The 14,198-nt window shown below is 46.3% G+C and overlaps 5 protein-coding genes across 5 annotated transcripts; 4 read left to right on the forward strand and 1 right to left on the reverse strand.

The window, feature by feature from the left end:
* Positions 1-151: 151 nt before the first annotated feature.
* PADG_01477 (ATPase-activating ribosome biosynthesis protein) lies at positions 152-802 on the reverse strand (the record flags this gene model as incomplete). Its single annotated transcript, XM_010759163.1, has 2 exons — positions 152-722; positions 798-802. 2 exons carry the CDS (start codon positions 800-802, stop codon positions 152-154), a joined length of 576 nt encoding a protein of 191 aa, XP_010757465.1.
* A 378-nt stretch (positions 803-1,180) lies between these two features.
* Positions 1,181-1,665, forward strand: PADG_01478 (mitochondrial import inner membrane translocase subunit tim14; the record flags this gene model as incomplete). Its single annotated transcript, XM_010759164.1, has 3 exons — positions 1,181-1,231; positions 1,297-1,424; positions 1,530-1,665. 3 exons carry the CDS (start codon positions 1,181-1,183, stop codon positions 1,663-1,665), a joined length of 315 nt encoding a protein of 104 aa, XP_010757466.1.
* A 1,761-nt stretch (positions 1,666-3,426) lies between these two features.
* Positions 3,427-5,493, forward strand: PADG_01479 (gamma-glutamyltransferase; the record flags this gene model as incomplete). The annotated part of the gene is made up of 4 exons (XM_010758627.1): positions 3,427-3,591; positions 3,701-3,719; positions 3,800-4,149; positions 4,225-5,493. 4 exons carry the CDS (start codon positions 3,427-3,429, stop codon positions 5,491-5,493), a joined length of 1,803 nt encoding a protein of 600 aa, XP_010756929.1.
* A 2,365-nt stretch (positions 5,494-7,858) lies between these two features.
* Positions 7,859-9,485, forward strand: PADG_11275 (CMGC/MAPK protein kinase; the record flags this gene model as incomplete). Its single annotated transcript, XM_010759536.1, has 5 exons — positions 7,859-7,971; positions 8,120-8,252; positions 8,328-8,408; positions 8,458-8,770; positions 8,839-9,485. 5 exons carry the CDS (start codon positions 7,859-7,861, stop codon positions 9,483-9,485), a joined length of 1,287 nt encoding a protein of 428 aa, XP_010757838.1.
* Positions 9,486-10,547: 1,062 nt separating this feature from the next.
* On the forward strand, positions 10,548-12,287 carry PADG_01481 (uncharacterized protein; the record flags this gene model as incomplete). Its single annotated transcript, XM_010759165.1, has 3 exons — positions 10,548-10,909; positions 11,037-11,379; positions 11,493-12,287. 3 exons carry the CDS (start codon positions 10,548-10,550, stop codon positions 12,285-12,287), a joined length of 1,500 nt encoding a protein of 499 aa, XP_010757467.1.
* Positions 12,288-14,198: the final 1,911 nt, after the last annotated feature.

Consider the following 14,198-nt stretch of genomic DNA (forward strand, 5'->3'; position numbering starts at 1 on the left):
GCCCTCCTTTATATTGCATTTTGACGTAGCGGAAACATTAAGAATACAGGAACCCCAACGCCGAAATAATACCCGCCGTAACATGAAAGGCCAGGAAAAGAAATCCAAATCGAAGCCAAAAAAACACACAATGCAATAAAGGTCTTCTCCTTCAGTCGATTTCCATCTCGTCCTGCGTTCCACCATCCACCAAGAGCCTTGTCTTCTTCTTCGTCCGTAGCCTTTCCGTACCCATAACTTGTCCGATATTCTTGTTTGCCTGGGCTCCCAACGGCAAATCCTGTTCCTCTCGTTCCCTGAGCTCCTTGCGAATAAGATGTTCTCCCTGGGCCACCACCCTCCTGTCTTCCGCCCTCTTCTTCTCCCGCGCCAACTTGCCGGCCAGTCTTCTCTTGGTAAACACACGCTCCCGCCTTTGTCTGATTTCCTCCACCCTTTCCATGGCCTTGAGAGTTGCTGCCACCAAATTGCGGTCGTACTTGACGGGGACGTTTCGTCTCTTGGCAAATTGGGAGAGGAGGAGTGATGAATCGACGATCATTTCCTTGCCGTGGAGGGCGCGGTGAGTCTTAGTCCACTTCAGTTTTCGGGGTTGTCGCTTCATCTTGAAGTTCTTGTGGCATTTTGAGCGGCAGAAGCGGAATGTACGGGCGTCATTGCGCACAAATGTTATGCCCTTGCCTGGATAGCATGGCTGGGAGCAGAAATGGCAGGTTTCGACCCTGTGGTTTGTTTCATTTTAAGCTTTAATGAATTTCTCAGAATAAAACGGCATAAGAAATAAAAAGAACGCATACCTCATGGCTGCTTATATATAGGTGTCTTTGTAACGAGTCTCGACTTGAACAAAATTGAGGTTACTTTCTATACATTTCCCTCGATCTTGGCCGTTTGACGTTGTTTCGACTTTTATTTCTTTTATTTTATTTTAATTTTTTTGTGGTGGAGATCTGGTCATGTGATATATCTATGCGCTAGGCCTAATATAGACTAGTGCATTTGACTTCTCTATTTCCTTCTGCGAAACTTCATCGCAGGCAAAATTCAGTATTTGCGACCTCATCGTTCGCTTTATTACATTTTCAGTCCTACCCTTGATACCCTGTCGCACTCTCACATATCTACTCATTTTGGTTGCGTTGACCGTTGATCGACCATTTAACTTCTTTCATCTTCAAATATGACGTCTGTTCTGGCTGTCGGCCTTGGAGTCGCAACTGCAGCATTCTTGGTTCGTTTCTCCCTTCCATCCGTTTCCTTGAAAAGCAATAGAGACTGATAGTTGTTTAAATCTAGGGCCGTGCCGGACTTGTTGCTTTTCGCCGATATAGAGATGGCGTGAGCAGCATAGGAAAAGCCTTTTACAAGGGAGGATTTGAACCTCGTATGACCAGGCGCGAGGCATCACTTATATTGGAACTTTCGTACGTGATATTGCCAACACCGATATTGATATCCCTTGCATTGATTTTGATTTCCTGGTGTAGATGTCAGTGTCTTTTTTGCTAACATAGAGGCTCTTGATGTAGTGAACGGAACTTGAACAAAGACAAAATCCGAACGCACCATCGCAAACTTATGCTACTCAACCATCCTGATCGGGGAGGAAGCCCGTACCTTGCCTCAAAGATTAATGAAGCGAAGGAAGTATTAGAAAAAAGCTAGTTATTGGAAAAATGGGTTTCGGGAAACTCTGTCCTAGATATCTAAACTAGGGTGAATTCCAACCAGCGACGTGGCTGGAATGATTTTCTCCGGACCGCGCCCAGTTTAAGATATTCTTTTGCCGTGTTTCTTTTTTTTTTTTTTTTCCTTTTTTTTTTTTTTGTGTTTTATATTTTGTCCGGGTTTCCTCTTCCCACGAGGGATGCATAGCGAGGCGTTTGGTTGTTTTAGTACATAGACATTTTCTATCTTTTGTTGCATTTAGCCACCCGCACGTGCAGTGCTGCAAATCCCTCCTCTTCCTTTGCCATGTACGGAACCGCGTTGTATATTACTGACACGAATACAAAACATTTCCTGCTGTCATTTTATAATTTTTTATTCTTTATCTTCCCCATGTTCCCATCGACCGGAATTTTCTCCTAACGAGTTTTGAAAGGCCATTCTGTTGAAGAAATTGGGTTTCACTTCTATCGCTATTTTTATGACATACTTGCAGGCGTTCATTTACCAGAATCACTATTTATCTGCTTAGTGAATCATCCGTTTAGATTCGATGGACGTTCCATCATTCAAAGGACCTCCTCTTTCGGTTTGGCTTGGTCGATAGTCTTAGAGCTGAGGTTGTTTCAATAAAAGTGAGTACATGAATTTCCTTCATAGGGAACTGTTGATTGCTGTGTCTTTAAGCCGGCGCTCTATACTCTGTACGCGCATAGTTTTCAGCCATGCACTGGATCAAGACAAGCTGCTAGACAGTTATTGAACACAGGATGGTTATGCTATGCCGTGATCAACTATTCCACTGCTCCAAGCCTTAATTTTGGCTGTTTGACGAATAGATGTAAAACTCTGGCTGCCTGGGAATGTCGGTCTGACATCAATTACTCGACTCGAAGGATGTTCATCCAGTCGCAATTCCTCAACTTCGAGTTCTGAAGGCTTTTCAGAAACAAGTAATTCCACCCCTCGGCATGGAGCAAGTGAAAAATTTATTGAAATTGGGATTTAAGGGCGCGGATAGTTGTCCTAGCTCCACACGAAAAGAGCGGGGTTCTATCAACGCAAGGAATCATCATCAAACTACTCATCTTCCAGTTGACCTGATCACTTTCCAGCTGAAAAACATCTTGTTGGCAAAAGCCGGAGCCTCTCTTCGATGCCTCTCTGCCACTGGCCAGATAAGCCAGGATTGTTGGAGCGAAATTTTTCACCTGGTGTGCGAGCGTAGATCTCTCCATCGACGGGCATCGTCGGCAAAGAATAATGAACAAAAATGAACATGTGTTCGAGTTAATAGCATTCTTCATACTCTTCTAATGTGATTGATCAAATACTTCCTCTCATTTATATATATATGTCCAAAAATAGGATATTCTCACCTGGAAGGTCGAAGAAGTACGCTGATATAAGCAGAACTCCGGAGGTTCTTTCGCAAGTTGACTGGCCAATTGTAATTCGGGATTGTGCCAATCGGCGGACCTTAACTAATGCGGATCCCCGCGACTTGGAGGGGCTGAAGGGCTGAAGGACGCCCCGCCGGAGAGAGTGAGAGAGTGAGATAGCAACACTCTGTCCGGCAACTTTGGGAGAATGCGGATTGCCGTATAACCAATCCGGTTTCCCAATTTCCGAGTCTGGTAGTTAAATAGTTCCACTTACATATTTCAATTCAGCATTGCCTTGCCTTCCGTGGAATAGATATCCACGGACCTGTCATCGGTATCAATTATTTATAAGTCCATTTGGCAACTATCAAGAATGCCTTTGGGTGCGGCCGACGTCTTTTCGGCTCCAGAGCCTAAGTTTTCTGCGTTCCCGAGTAGGCGAAGTGTCGTCCATAGTACTAAGGGTATTGTTGCGTGTACCCAGCCATTAGCTGCTGCTGCGGGACAAAGGATCCTAAGAAATGGAGGCAATGCTGCGGTAAGAGAAATTGACTTCTCTCCATTCTTCGATTCTTGGTGACCCCTTTAAGTTTTTTGTAATTGGATTGCCGATGTTGTGAAATTTAGCTAATAATGGATCATTGCAGGATGCCGCTGTCGCCGTTGGTATGTAGTTACTGCTACTCGTACGAAAAGTACACTGTCACTCAACTAAATAGCTAATAATGTATTTGGAAAATAATTAGCTGCGGCGCTTAACGTCACAGAGCCATCCTCAACTGGCATTGGTGGTGACATGTTCTGTCTATTTTACAATGCAAAGACCAAAGAGGTGCACGCCCTGAACGGTTCTGGTCGTGCAGCGGGATATATTTCTCTTGACCTTGTCCGCAAGGAGTTGGGACTTGCTCCTGGCGAAGAAGGCAAAATTCCCATGACCAGTGTACACTCTGTGACGACGCCAGGTGCTGCTGCTGGGTGGGTAGACACAGTGGAACGTTTTGGAAGCGGAAAATTGTCCTTGGAGCAGATCTTGCTACCTGCCATCGAGCTGGGAGAGGAGGGATTTCCTGTCTCTGAACTTGCCGCCAAATTTGTGCGTATTTCCCCCCCCCCCTCCTTACCACCTCCTTTTATTTGTCTACTGCTACGGAACTAATCAACACATTAGTGGGAGGAGGGCGAAGACGGTATTCGCAAAGCATCGCCAAACTTTAGAGAAATGCTGAAAGTAGACCCTGATGGGGAGGATGGTGTGAGATCTCCGAAAGCAGGAGAAATATTCTGGAATCCCACTCTTGCACAAACATTTCGAACACTAGCCAAGGAAGGGAAGAAGGGATTTTATCAGGGCCGCATTGGAGAAGCAATTGTAAAAGTTGTGCAAGACCTGGGCGGTTACCTCACATTGGATGATTTGAAATACCACGCGGAAGTTGGCAGCCAAGCAGTCGACGCCATTTCACTAAAACTCAATCCGACCAACATTGGTGGGACCAAGCGTGAAGGAAAGGGAGAGATAGAAATATGGGAGCACCCCCCTAACGGCCAGGGTATCGTCGCCCTCATGGCACTGGGGATTCTGGACGAATTGTCCCGTACCGGCAAAATACCCCACTTCACATCAGCACAGCATAACTCAAGCGTCTATCTCCACGCCATCATCGAAAGTCTACGAATCGCCTTCGCCGACGCAAGCTGGTGGGTGACAGACTCAGACGTTGAAAAAGTACCCACAAAGCAACTGATTTCCCGCTCCTATCTCGCTGAGCGTGCGAAACTCTTCAATCCAGACAAGGCCGTTAACATCCTCGACCGCGGCAGCCCCGCCCACAACCACTGCGATACCGTTTACTTCGCCGTAACAGACCATGAGGGCAACGGCATCTCCTTCATCAACAGCAACTACGGCGGTTTCGGTACCGGCATTATCCCGCAGGGCTGTGGCTTTACGCTGCAGAACCGTGGTGCTAACTTTTCGCTGACGGCCGGCCATCCCAACGTCATTGCACCCCGCAAACGACCCTATCACACCATCATCCCCGCTATGATCACCAACCCGTTCGATAACTCCCTGCACTCTGTTTACGGGGTCATGGGCGGCTTCATGCAGCCGCAGGGCCACGTGCAGGTACTGATGAACATGCTTGCATTCAACCAAACACCGCAGGAGGCGCTGGATGCCCCGCGCATTTGCATTGGCGCGGGAATGCCGGAGCGTGGAAAGCCGCTGGACCGTACTGTGTATTTGGAGGAGGGGATTGAGGAGTCGGTGGTGGAGGGTCTGAGAGAGCTAGGGCACAATGTTATGGTTTTAAAGGGATTCCAGAGAGGAATGTTTGGACGGGGCCAGGTTATTCGGTGCCATTTCGATGAGGGGAAGTTGATCTATAGCGCTGGAAGTGATATGAGGGGCGATGGAGCTGCGTTTCCGGTCTAGGGATTAGTTACACTGATGATGCCTGTAGATATAGAGTATAGTATGTGTTATGCGATGCAATAGATGTATATACACTTCAGATATTACTATCATGAGCACAATCCACGATGGGGTTTTATGGTCATGAGTGCGGTATATTACCCCGACCTTATGTCAAACTAGCGGTTCCGAGTTACCATAGATGCGCATTAGAGTCATCAGAAACCACCAGTTAGTTAAATATTACATCCATGGGATGCTAAAGACTAGTTATTCATGTGATGAATTTTGCGAATCAGTTCCAGCAATCAAGAACCTCCCATCGACTGTCTGGTAAACTACGGAGAAACCTCGACACAGAAACATAGGAACAACCACCCACCAATCAAAACATTCGTAATTCTATAGTTATATATATATATATATATATATATATATATATTAACTGGGCGACGTACTCCCTCGTCTCGCTGTTTTATCCTGTTCTGCGTAGAGTTTTTGCCACACGCAAGGTTTTCTTCCTCTGGGACCACAGAACGAACGGCGCATCAGTAAACAACTATGAACGGATGGTTGTGTGGGAAGGCCGTAGGGTTTTTCTTGCCGTGTGTCTGTGTGTGTGTGTGTGTGTGTGTGTGTGTGTGTAACTATTCGCGGAATTAAGGGTTTTGTTAAGCGCCGGGGATTTACAGGTACCTATTTAACCCTCCAAGAAAAGGTGGACTCCTGATTCTGGTTTGAAAGCGAACAGACCGATAAGGGCTTGGAGGTGGGGGGGCTGACATTGAGTTACGGTGCTTAGTTAACAAACAAAAATCACCATCCCTCTGAATGCCTGAAAAGTTTACAAAAAAAAAAAAAAAACAATTATTAGCAGTATATCGGCCAGTCAACAACTGCAGCCCACTACTGCAGTCGTAATAATTGTGCCCTCTGTGCAACGACCACAGCCAGCAGCTGGTCAGGGACCAATGGGAGGGGGGGGGAATCGGGAAGATTTCTTGGGTCTTTTTCTCGAAATTTTTCTAGGGGGACTGCAGAAAGTGGAGGCTCAAACTGTCTCGTCCCCTTCAATTGATGTTTGAACTCAAAAAATGTTGTGATTACGCCTGGCTGCAAGGACAAGAAAAAGGGTTTTTTTTTATTTGCCGGGTTAAAAACCGGGAAGAGAGAAAGTGGGAAATGCTGTTCAAAATGTAAGGGACTCCAGTGAGTGTAGGGTCTGTCTTGATATGCGATAATTACTGTGCTTTAAAAGATAATTCGATGGGCATAGGCATTTCGATGCATGCGTAGTTAATACATAACTCCATCCGCAACCCCTAACTATCTATCATCAACCCTCTTCCCTGGTGTTGAGAGGCGGGTTGGAAGGGGGGAGCTGGAGGTTTCACGTTGTTTGAACACTTGTCGTCTCTCCCGCAGTTAACTAACTACACAACTCTCTCTCTTTCAGCGGCTCGCCCTTCAACCAAGCGCCCCGCCTGTTGTTGGAAACCTCAACTAATTTGTTAGGTCAGCATCGGCCCAAACCTTGGATCAGCCTTCCTTCCTGCAGCAACAACCTGGGCCAGTTGCACGCCTGCTGAGTCCCCCCCCCCCCCTGCTGGCCCCTGCCCACACCTGTCAAATGTCAAATGTCCCCCGTTATTATCCCTCAGCTGCCCCTCTCCCAAGCCTTGTCTTTTTCTTCTTCTTCTTCTTCTTCTTCTTCTTCTTCTTCTTCTTCCTCCTCCTCCCCCTCCTCCCCCTCCTCCTCCTATCTTTCTCCACTTCAATTAACTCTCTATTCTCCCTCTTTCTTTTCTTTTACCGCTTCTCTGAGTTTCTCTCTCTTGGATCCTTTCCTCCCATTCCTAAGCAGAGCTTGCCTCTTGGTTGTGTCGTTCGTTCTTTGGTTGAATGACCCAGTCGGCGCCAGCCCAGCAAAACTACCCCTCTTTTAGGCATCAAGGCCTATCCCTCCACCACAAAACCTCACACTGGATTATATATATTGAACGCTGGGAGAAAAATCCGATAGACATCTGTCAAATCTCTATTTAACAATCCCTTCCATCAACTCGAGATTCCACTCGCTCTCGCTGCCAACAATTCGTCCGTGGCTCCCACCCGCCCTCTTCTCCGCTGCAACCCCTCTTGCCAACAACCAACCCATCGTCCACCTTGGAGGCTTCCTCTTTCGCTTCAATATACCCGAATAACCCATCTACGATTTATCAATCGATATATATTTAATTGCTGGCCATTGCAGTTGTGTCATATTTAGAAGTGAAACATAGGTTAAACTGCGGGGAAGAGACAAATAATACCCCTGGAAAGCTATTTAAAACGGGAGTGCATTTCCATCTCCTTGGTCAATTCGCCTTGAACAAATCGATCCATCATGACGGACTTACCAGGACGCAAGGTATTTAAGGTGTTCAACCAAGAATTTGTGGTTGATGAGCGATACAACGTGACAAAGGAGTTGGGACAGGGCGCGTATGGTATTGTCTGGTGAGTTTTTATTTTTTTTTATATTTTATATTTATATTTTATATTTTTTCTTTGGTTTTCATCTGATGTTTGCCAGACATGGCAATAATCATGTCTATTTCCCGCTTTATATTTCTCATCATATCGATGCTGATCCGCTTCATAACAGTGCCGCCACGAACATCCAAACCGGGGAAGGTGTTGCAATCAAGAAAGTGACAAACGTGTTCAGTAAGAAAATCTTGGCGAAGCGCGCACTGCGTGAGATTAAGCTGCTCCAGCATTTCCGTGGTCATCGCAATGTATGTACAGCTGTCTCCGACTCCCACTACAACCCCATCGCTCTCACAGGCTGGTTAGGCTGACGGAAAATATAGATCACGTGTTTGTATGATATGGATATACCCAGACCAGAGAATTTCAACGAGACCTACCTGTACGAAGGCAAGTACTTTTTGGTTGCCCGTTGCAGTTGTGATTAAATGCTAATTGGTATGCACAACAGAGTTGATGGAGTGCGATCTGGCTGCAATCATCCGGTCGGGACAGCCCTTAACAGACGCTCACTTCCAGTCCTTCATTTACCAAATACTTTGTGGATTAAAATACATCCATTCCGCCAATGTCTTGCATCGAGATCTAAAGCCGGGTAATTTGCTAGTCAATGCTGACTGCGAGCTGAAGATTTGCGACTTTGGCTTGGCTCGTGGCTTCTCCATCGATCCGGATGAGAATGCTGGCTATATGACTGAATACGTTGCCACGCGATGGTACCGTGCCCCTGAAATCATGTTAAGCTTTCCAAGCTACACCAAAGCTAGTAAGTTTTGCAATTGACGCTGATATCACATATCACTCAAATTCACAACAGCTAATATATTGCGACAGTTGATGTATGGTCTGTTGGTTGTATTCTGGCTGAACTCCTAGGTGGCCGGCCTTTCTTCAAAGGCCGTGATTACGTTGACCAACTTAATCAAATCCTCCACTACCTTGGAACACCCAATGAAGAAACCCTCTCCCGCATTGGCTCCCCACGAGCGCAAGAATACGTCAGGAATCTCCCATTCATGCACAAAATCCCTTTCCAGCGCCTCTTCCCGAGTGCGAACCCAGACGCTCTGGACCTCCTAGATCGAATGCTGGCCTTTGATCCGTCTTCCCGTATCTCTGTCGAAGAGGCTCTTGAGCACCGCTACCTGCATATCTGGCACGATGCGACTGATGAGCCATCATGCCCCACGACCTTCGACTTCCACTTTGAGGTTGTTGATGATGTACCAGAGATGAGGAGGATGATTTTGGATGAAGTCGTCCGATTCCGCCAGCAAGTGAGACAGAGTTCTCAGACGCAGGGTAGTGCGGCTGGGCAACAGGCGGCTCAGCAGGCTCAACAAAATGTTCCAATCCCGGAGGATCATTCTGGAGTCTGGAAGCAGGAAGATCCCCGGCCACAGGAGGCTGTACTTGATAGCTCTAGAAACCCGAATGACCTTGAAGCATCACTCCAGAGAGGAATGGACGTTGTTAGATGAAGCTGCAAAAGAAAAAGAAAAAGAAAGAAAGAGAGAAAATAGAATATTCTGTCGACCGACGAGAGTCTTGATGGAGCATGCTCCTAAAACTTCCACTCACTACTGGTTTTCTTTTTTGTTATTTTTTTCTTCTTCTCTCATTTCCCCTTTAGTACTTAATCCATGGAATTGTGTATGACTTGACTTTTACTTGGATGTTGATTATTGTTTTATATTATAATCTGCTTGGGCGCGAATTTCCTTCTTTTCTTATTATTTCCTTTCCAACCGCAAAGTTTTTTGAATGATTTGCTTTTATTTTTATTTTTTTATCTACTTATTTTTTTTTTGTTTTTTTTTAAAAAAAAGGATGATTTATTTCGTTTTCGTTTTCTATATTCTTAATTTCACGCCTCGTCAAGTAAAAGAGAATGTTAGCTAGTACTACCAAAGATATTAGCCTAGATGGATGATTGAATATGCCTTGTTTATCTCTTGACGGTTTAAGCAATCAAACCATACGTACTTAACCTTCGTTGTTCCGAGTTAACTTCTACATCTTGCAAGATCTCTGCTCGAATTGACTTTGACCAATGCTCGACCTGCTTTCCTGAGCTCTGTTGGCTTCGATTTTGGTGGAGTGAAAACAAATACCAATTGGAACTAGCGGCTATAATCACTTCGTACTAGAGAGCAAACACATCGCCATATTTCTCGTCGAGTTTCTTGCTATTGCCCCAGTAGGCTACAAGTGGAACTCAAGTGACGTATTGTTGCCCGGGGTACCTAGTTAAGTATGAGACCAGGGAACTAACTAGTTATCAATATCACGTGAAGGCGGGCAACGTCCTTAGACTTCCGGGTTCCAACTTCATTGTTCGATCTTCCAAGTGTACTAAAGGCCAGGGTCCTTACGGGGTCAAACTCGCTCTCACAATGCTCATATTTCTTAATCCTTCCTAGAGATTTCCTTTATCTCTCTCTCTCTCTCTCTCTCTCTCTCTCCCTCTCTCCTCTTTGGGATTTCATGCGTCCTTCTTCCCATCAGCCAGACCACCGACAGACTCAGAGACCTATGGCAACATGGTTGTGTTCGTCAACCATGAGCGGGATGCTCCTGTTATGACCCCAGGTCTTCACTATCATCATCTGTTACCTGGCGTGCACTCAAATGTCATACTACCAAAGCATTCCATGAACCCAGCACTCATGAGGCTTCCACCACACCTTCCACAATCTGATGGCTGTGGCATGTCAATCTATGAGGGTCGTGAACACTACCGGGGTGACAGGGACGACGATAAGGATGATATTGATCGCGATAAGGGCGGGGATAAGTGGAGCGTGATAAAGGGTCAATCGAGACCCGTAAACAGGAATGACAATAATGCTGGACCGGCAAATCCAAACGTCAATGGATTTTCAGCCGCGCTCAGCTGCTATCCGTATGCAAATATGACATGTTCAACATAATCCTCCTTCTTCCCTTTAAATTTGCCCGAAAGAAATAACATATTCCCCTCGGTGATGTTGATGCTAAATATAAAATTTCACGTTTTCCTCTACCTATAGTGTGGTAGTTCAGATTGCCCGGTCCGTCGATTTGAATACACTGGATTCCCTATCCATGACTTGTCGTCAGTTCCGTGCGAACCTGCTACCCTTCCGCTCACAGCTAATTCGAGAGACTTTACGCTGCCGGAATGAATCTCTCGATGATTCCCCATCCGAGAGCAACAATAGCGATTCTCCGCGGAATGTTAGAGCGGATAATTTCCAGGTCTTCTTCCAGCCTGCTAATGCAACTTCTCCTTCTGCAGGTAGTGGGTATCGGAGCACGTCCGCCGGGAGAGTGGGATGTTGTGCTCGGGATATGGTTGCGGAGTGCCAGAGATGCGCCGCCACTGTCTGTAGGGTAAGTAGAAAACCACCGTAATTCCGGACCTGCTTTGTTATTGTTTCTTTTATACGATGAAAATTCAGGCTGACAGCTCACTTTTCAATTGACTTCGCATTTTTGCGTTTTAGAATTGCGCCGTGAAACCAGCGGGAATTTCGATGACTAGAAACCGGTTTCGTCGTCTCTGTTCAACGTGCATAGCTGCGCCCCTATCAGTCCACATCCTACCTCACGTCCTTTCAATCTATGACCACCATGACCACAACCGTCCGGCATCACCGCTACAAACACAAACACAATCTCAGCCATTATTCACGCAGGGCTCATTCAACCACAACTCCTGCCATTGTGAAGAGTCATTCTGGCTCTGTCGGCCATGCGGCCAGGCCCTCCGATCAGAAGACACCACGTACAAACGCGTTTGGTCATGGAGGACCCGCTATAGCGCTTATCTAGGCGGTGGCCTGGGCACCAGGATTGGAGATGGCTGCCAGGGTGTAAAGTGCGGACGCGGTGTGAGATGTCTTGCTGCGGAGGAGTTTGAGGTGGAGGTTGACTGTGAGGTGGATGGCTGGATGTCTGAGGATCCGGATCACCATAGCCTCAACACTCTCCATCATAATCACCATGGTGGCAGTGGCAACGGCAACGGCGGTGGCGGCAGCCACTCTGATATACTTCAGCATGTCGCTGACGGGCATGGGGATGAGGAACCCGGTTACCTGAGGCAAGAGATCATGGGTGTGGGAGGGCAGGTGAAGCAGAAGGTTAAGAAGAGGGTGAAGGTGGGTGCGTGTGTGGAGGAACACGAAGATGAGAGGGAGACGGATTCTTATTTGAAGAGGGAGTGTTTGGGGGACGTGAGGAGCTGGTGTGGATGGTGTTGTAAGGTTGTGCCAAGCCGGAAGGAGAGGGAGGGTTGAAGTAATGCTCATTCAAACTCCCCCTTTCCCCCCTTCTACCCCAGCTGGGAGACACTTGTTGGGTATAGATGAAGTGTTCTACGTTCAGTAGTTGATTGGCTTAGCGGCTTCTTGGGTTGGGTGAATTCCATTTCTCCCGAGCCTTGATCGAGATTACATTTTTACTGTTATTGATGGTGGCATTACACTGTTGTTTATATATCATGACGATATTCCCAGATGATTGGAACAGAGGCAAGCCTATTTATCTCTAGACCGCACATCCACATCTGTTTTGGAAGGTTGGTGGGGTGTATCTCCAACTCTTGGAGCAAGAGGATGTTAATTATTACATTACATACAGTTCGAAGTAATAGCTCTAATATAGGTTTTTATGACTGGCCGAAGTGCGGCTAAAGTACTATTCTCTTCCGCCTGCATATCTGGCAAGCATTCCACGGCGCCGAAATGAATGGGGGTATTAGATGCGGTAAGTAATCTGTTAGATATCCTTTTTTTAAGACCCAGCAATTTTCTTTCTCACTAGGTGTTCCTCTCTTAAGCATCTGTTTCTGATGAGTTGTGCTCAGATCGATTTCGCTTTAAATTCCGTACAGCTCATAGCCCCCATACTTGCGGTGATATTTCCATTGTGCTGCTGAATTGGTAATTTTGGCAGCTAAAAGGAAGATGGAGAAAGGAGGAGAGGAAAGGGAGAAAGGGAGAAGGGATATTGTGTTCCCTCATTCTCCTTCAGTGTGGCGTTGTCGGAAGGGATCTGAGACCGAATTGTGTCTGTTGAGTAGATGGGTAACTCTCTTGATCCCTCGGGAAACTTGTGATATTCGGAAAACTTACTAAAACTGACACTCCAACTAGAAAAATTGGTCGCGGTGTGCGAAGTATGAATGCGTAGGAAAGGATATCGCTAGAATGGCATTGAGCAGCGTTATGATAGTGTTTCTCATACTTCTCTTGTCACACCTTTTGAGGCAGCACCGTTCTCCTCTTATCGACTATTTTTAAGGGAATCCTACGGCTTTGGGCCGATGTTTCAAAGATCAAAAGGAGAAGCAAATGCAACAGATCTTCTAACTTATTAGAAGAAAAATGGTCCTTGCAAGGTGTTAAGTCAACAAAAGATAAAGGATGGAAAAAAGGGGCAAGGGGAGGGATAAAAAGCCAGCATGATGTCATAGGCTCACTGGCTCACAGCAGGTATTAACTGGCGTAGCATGGTGAACATAATTTGAAACCCGCCCGGTTAGGTTATTGGGACCATTATGCAAGGAGACATATTTCTTGCAGCATGCGTGTCAAGGCTGAGGAGAGAATTTAGTTCGTCTGGGGACAGAGTAGGCGTTTTCTCTAAGAAATCACCTCGGTATCTTTATCGGGATTTTCCTTCTAGTATGACATGGGGGCGGCAATGGGCAAGGCTGCACGAAGGAATAAGGATGTTGACTGCTTTAACCAATTGCGTAATTCAGATTCTGGTTTCAGAAAAAAAAAGTACAGGGCTGCTAGAGTACTTTTTCCAACCAGGAGTGAAAGAGAAGAAAGCCAAGTAAAAAAGAAAAGAAAAAGAAAGCAAGTAAAAAAACGATAGGGATGAAAACAGAAAAAAAGGGCTTGGTTGGATTTGCGCATGGCTTTGCCGTCGAAAAAAGAAGGATTCCCTTAGCACCATCTCGTAGTTAGTCGCCGGCATATCGGACAGCGGGTATGTGTCCAAAGGTCTCCGCGCTTGGCCATTTTCTTCGCCCTAGGCAAGTGGAATTCCTAACATCCCCAGGAGTTCATCAATCTGAGCCCATCAGAGCCTCAGTCGTAGTTAAATGGTTCCAAGATGGATGTGGATGTGGGTTTTGGTCCGGGATTTGAGCCGGCATATTGACAGACAGGAATACAGCGGTATCCACGGATGGTGTT

The sequence above is a fragment of the Paracoccidioides brasiliensis genome, assembly GCF_000150735.1.
Source record: "Paracoccidioides brasiliensis Pb18 unplaced genomic scaffold supercont2.2, whole genome shotgun sequence".
Taxonomy (NCBI): Eukaryota; Fungi; Ascomycota; class Eurotiomycetes; order Onygenales; family Ajellomycetaceae; genus Paracoccidioides; species Paracoccidioides brasiliensis.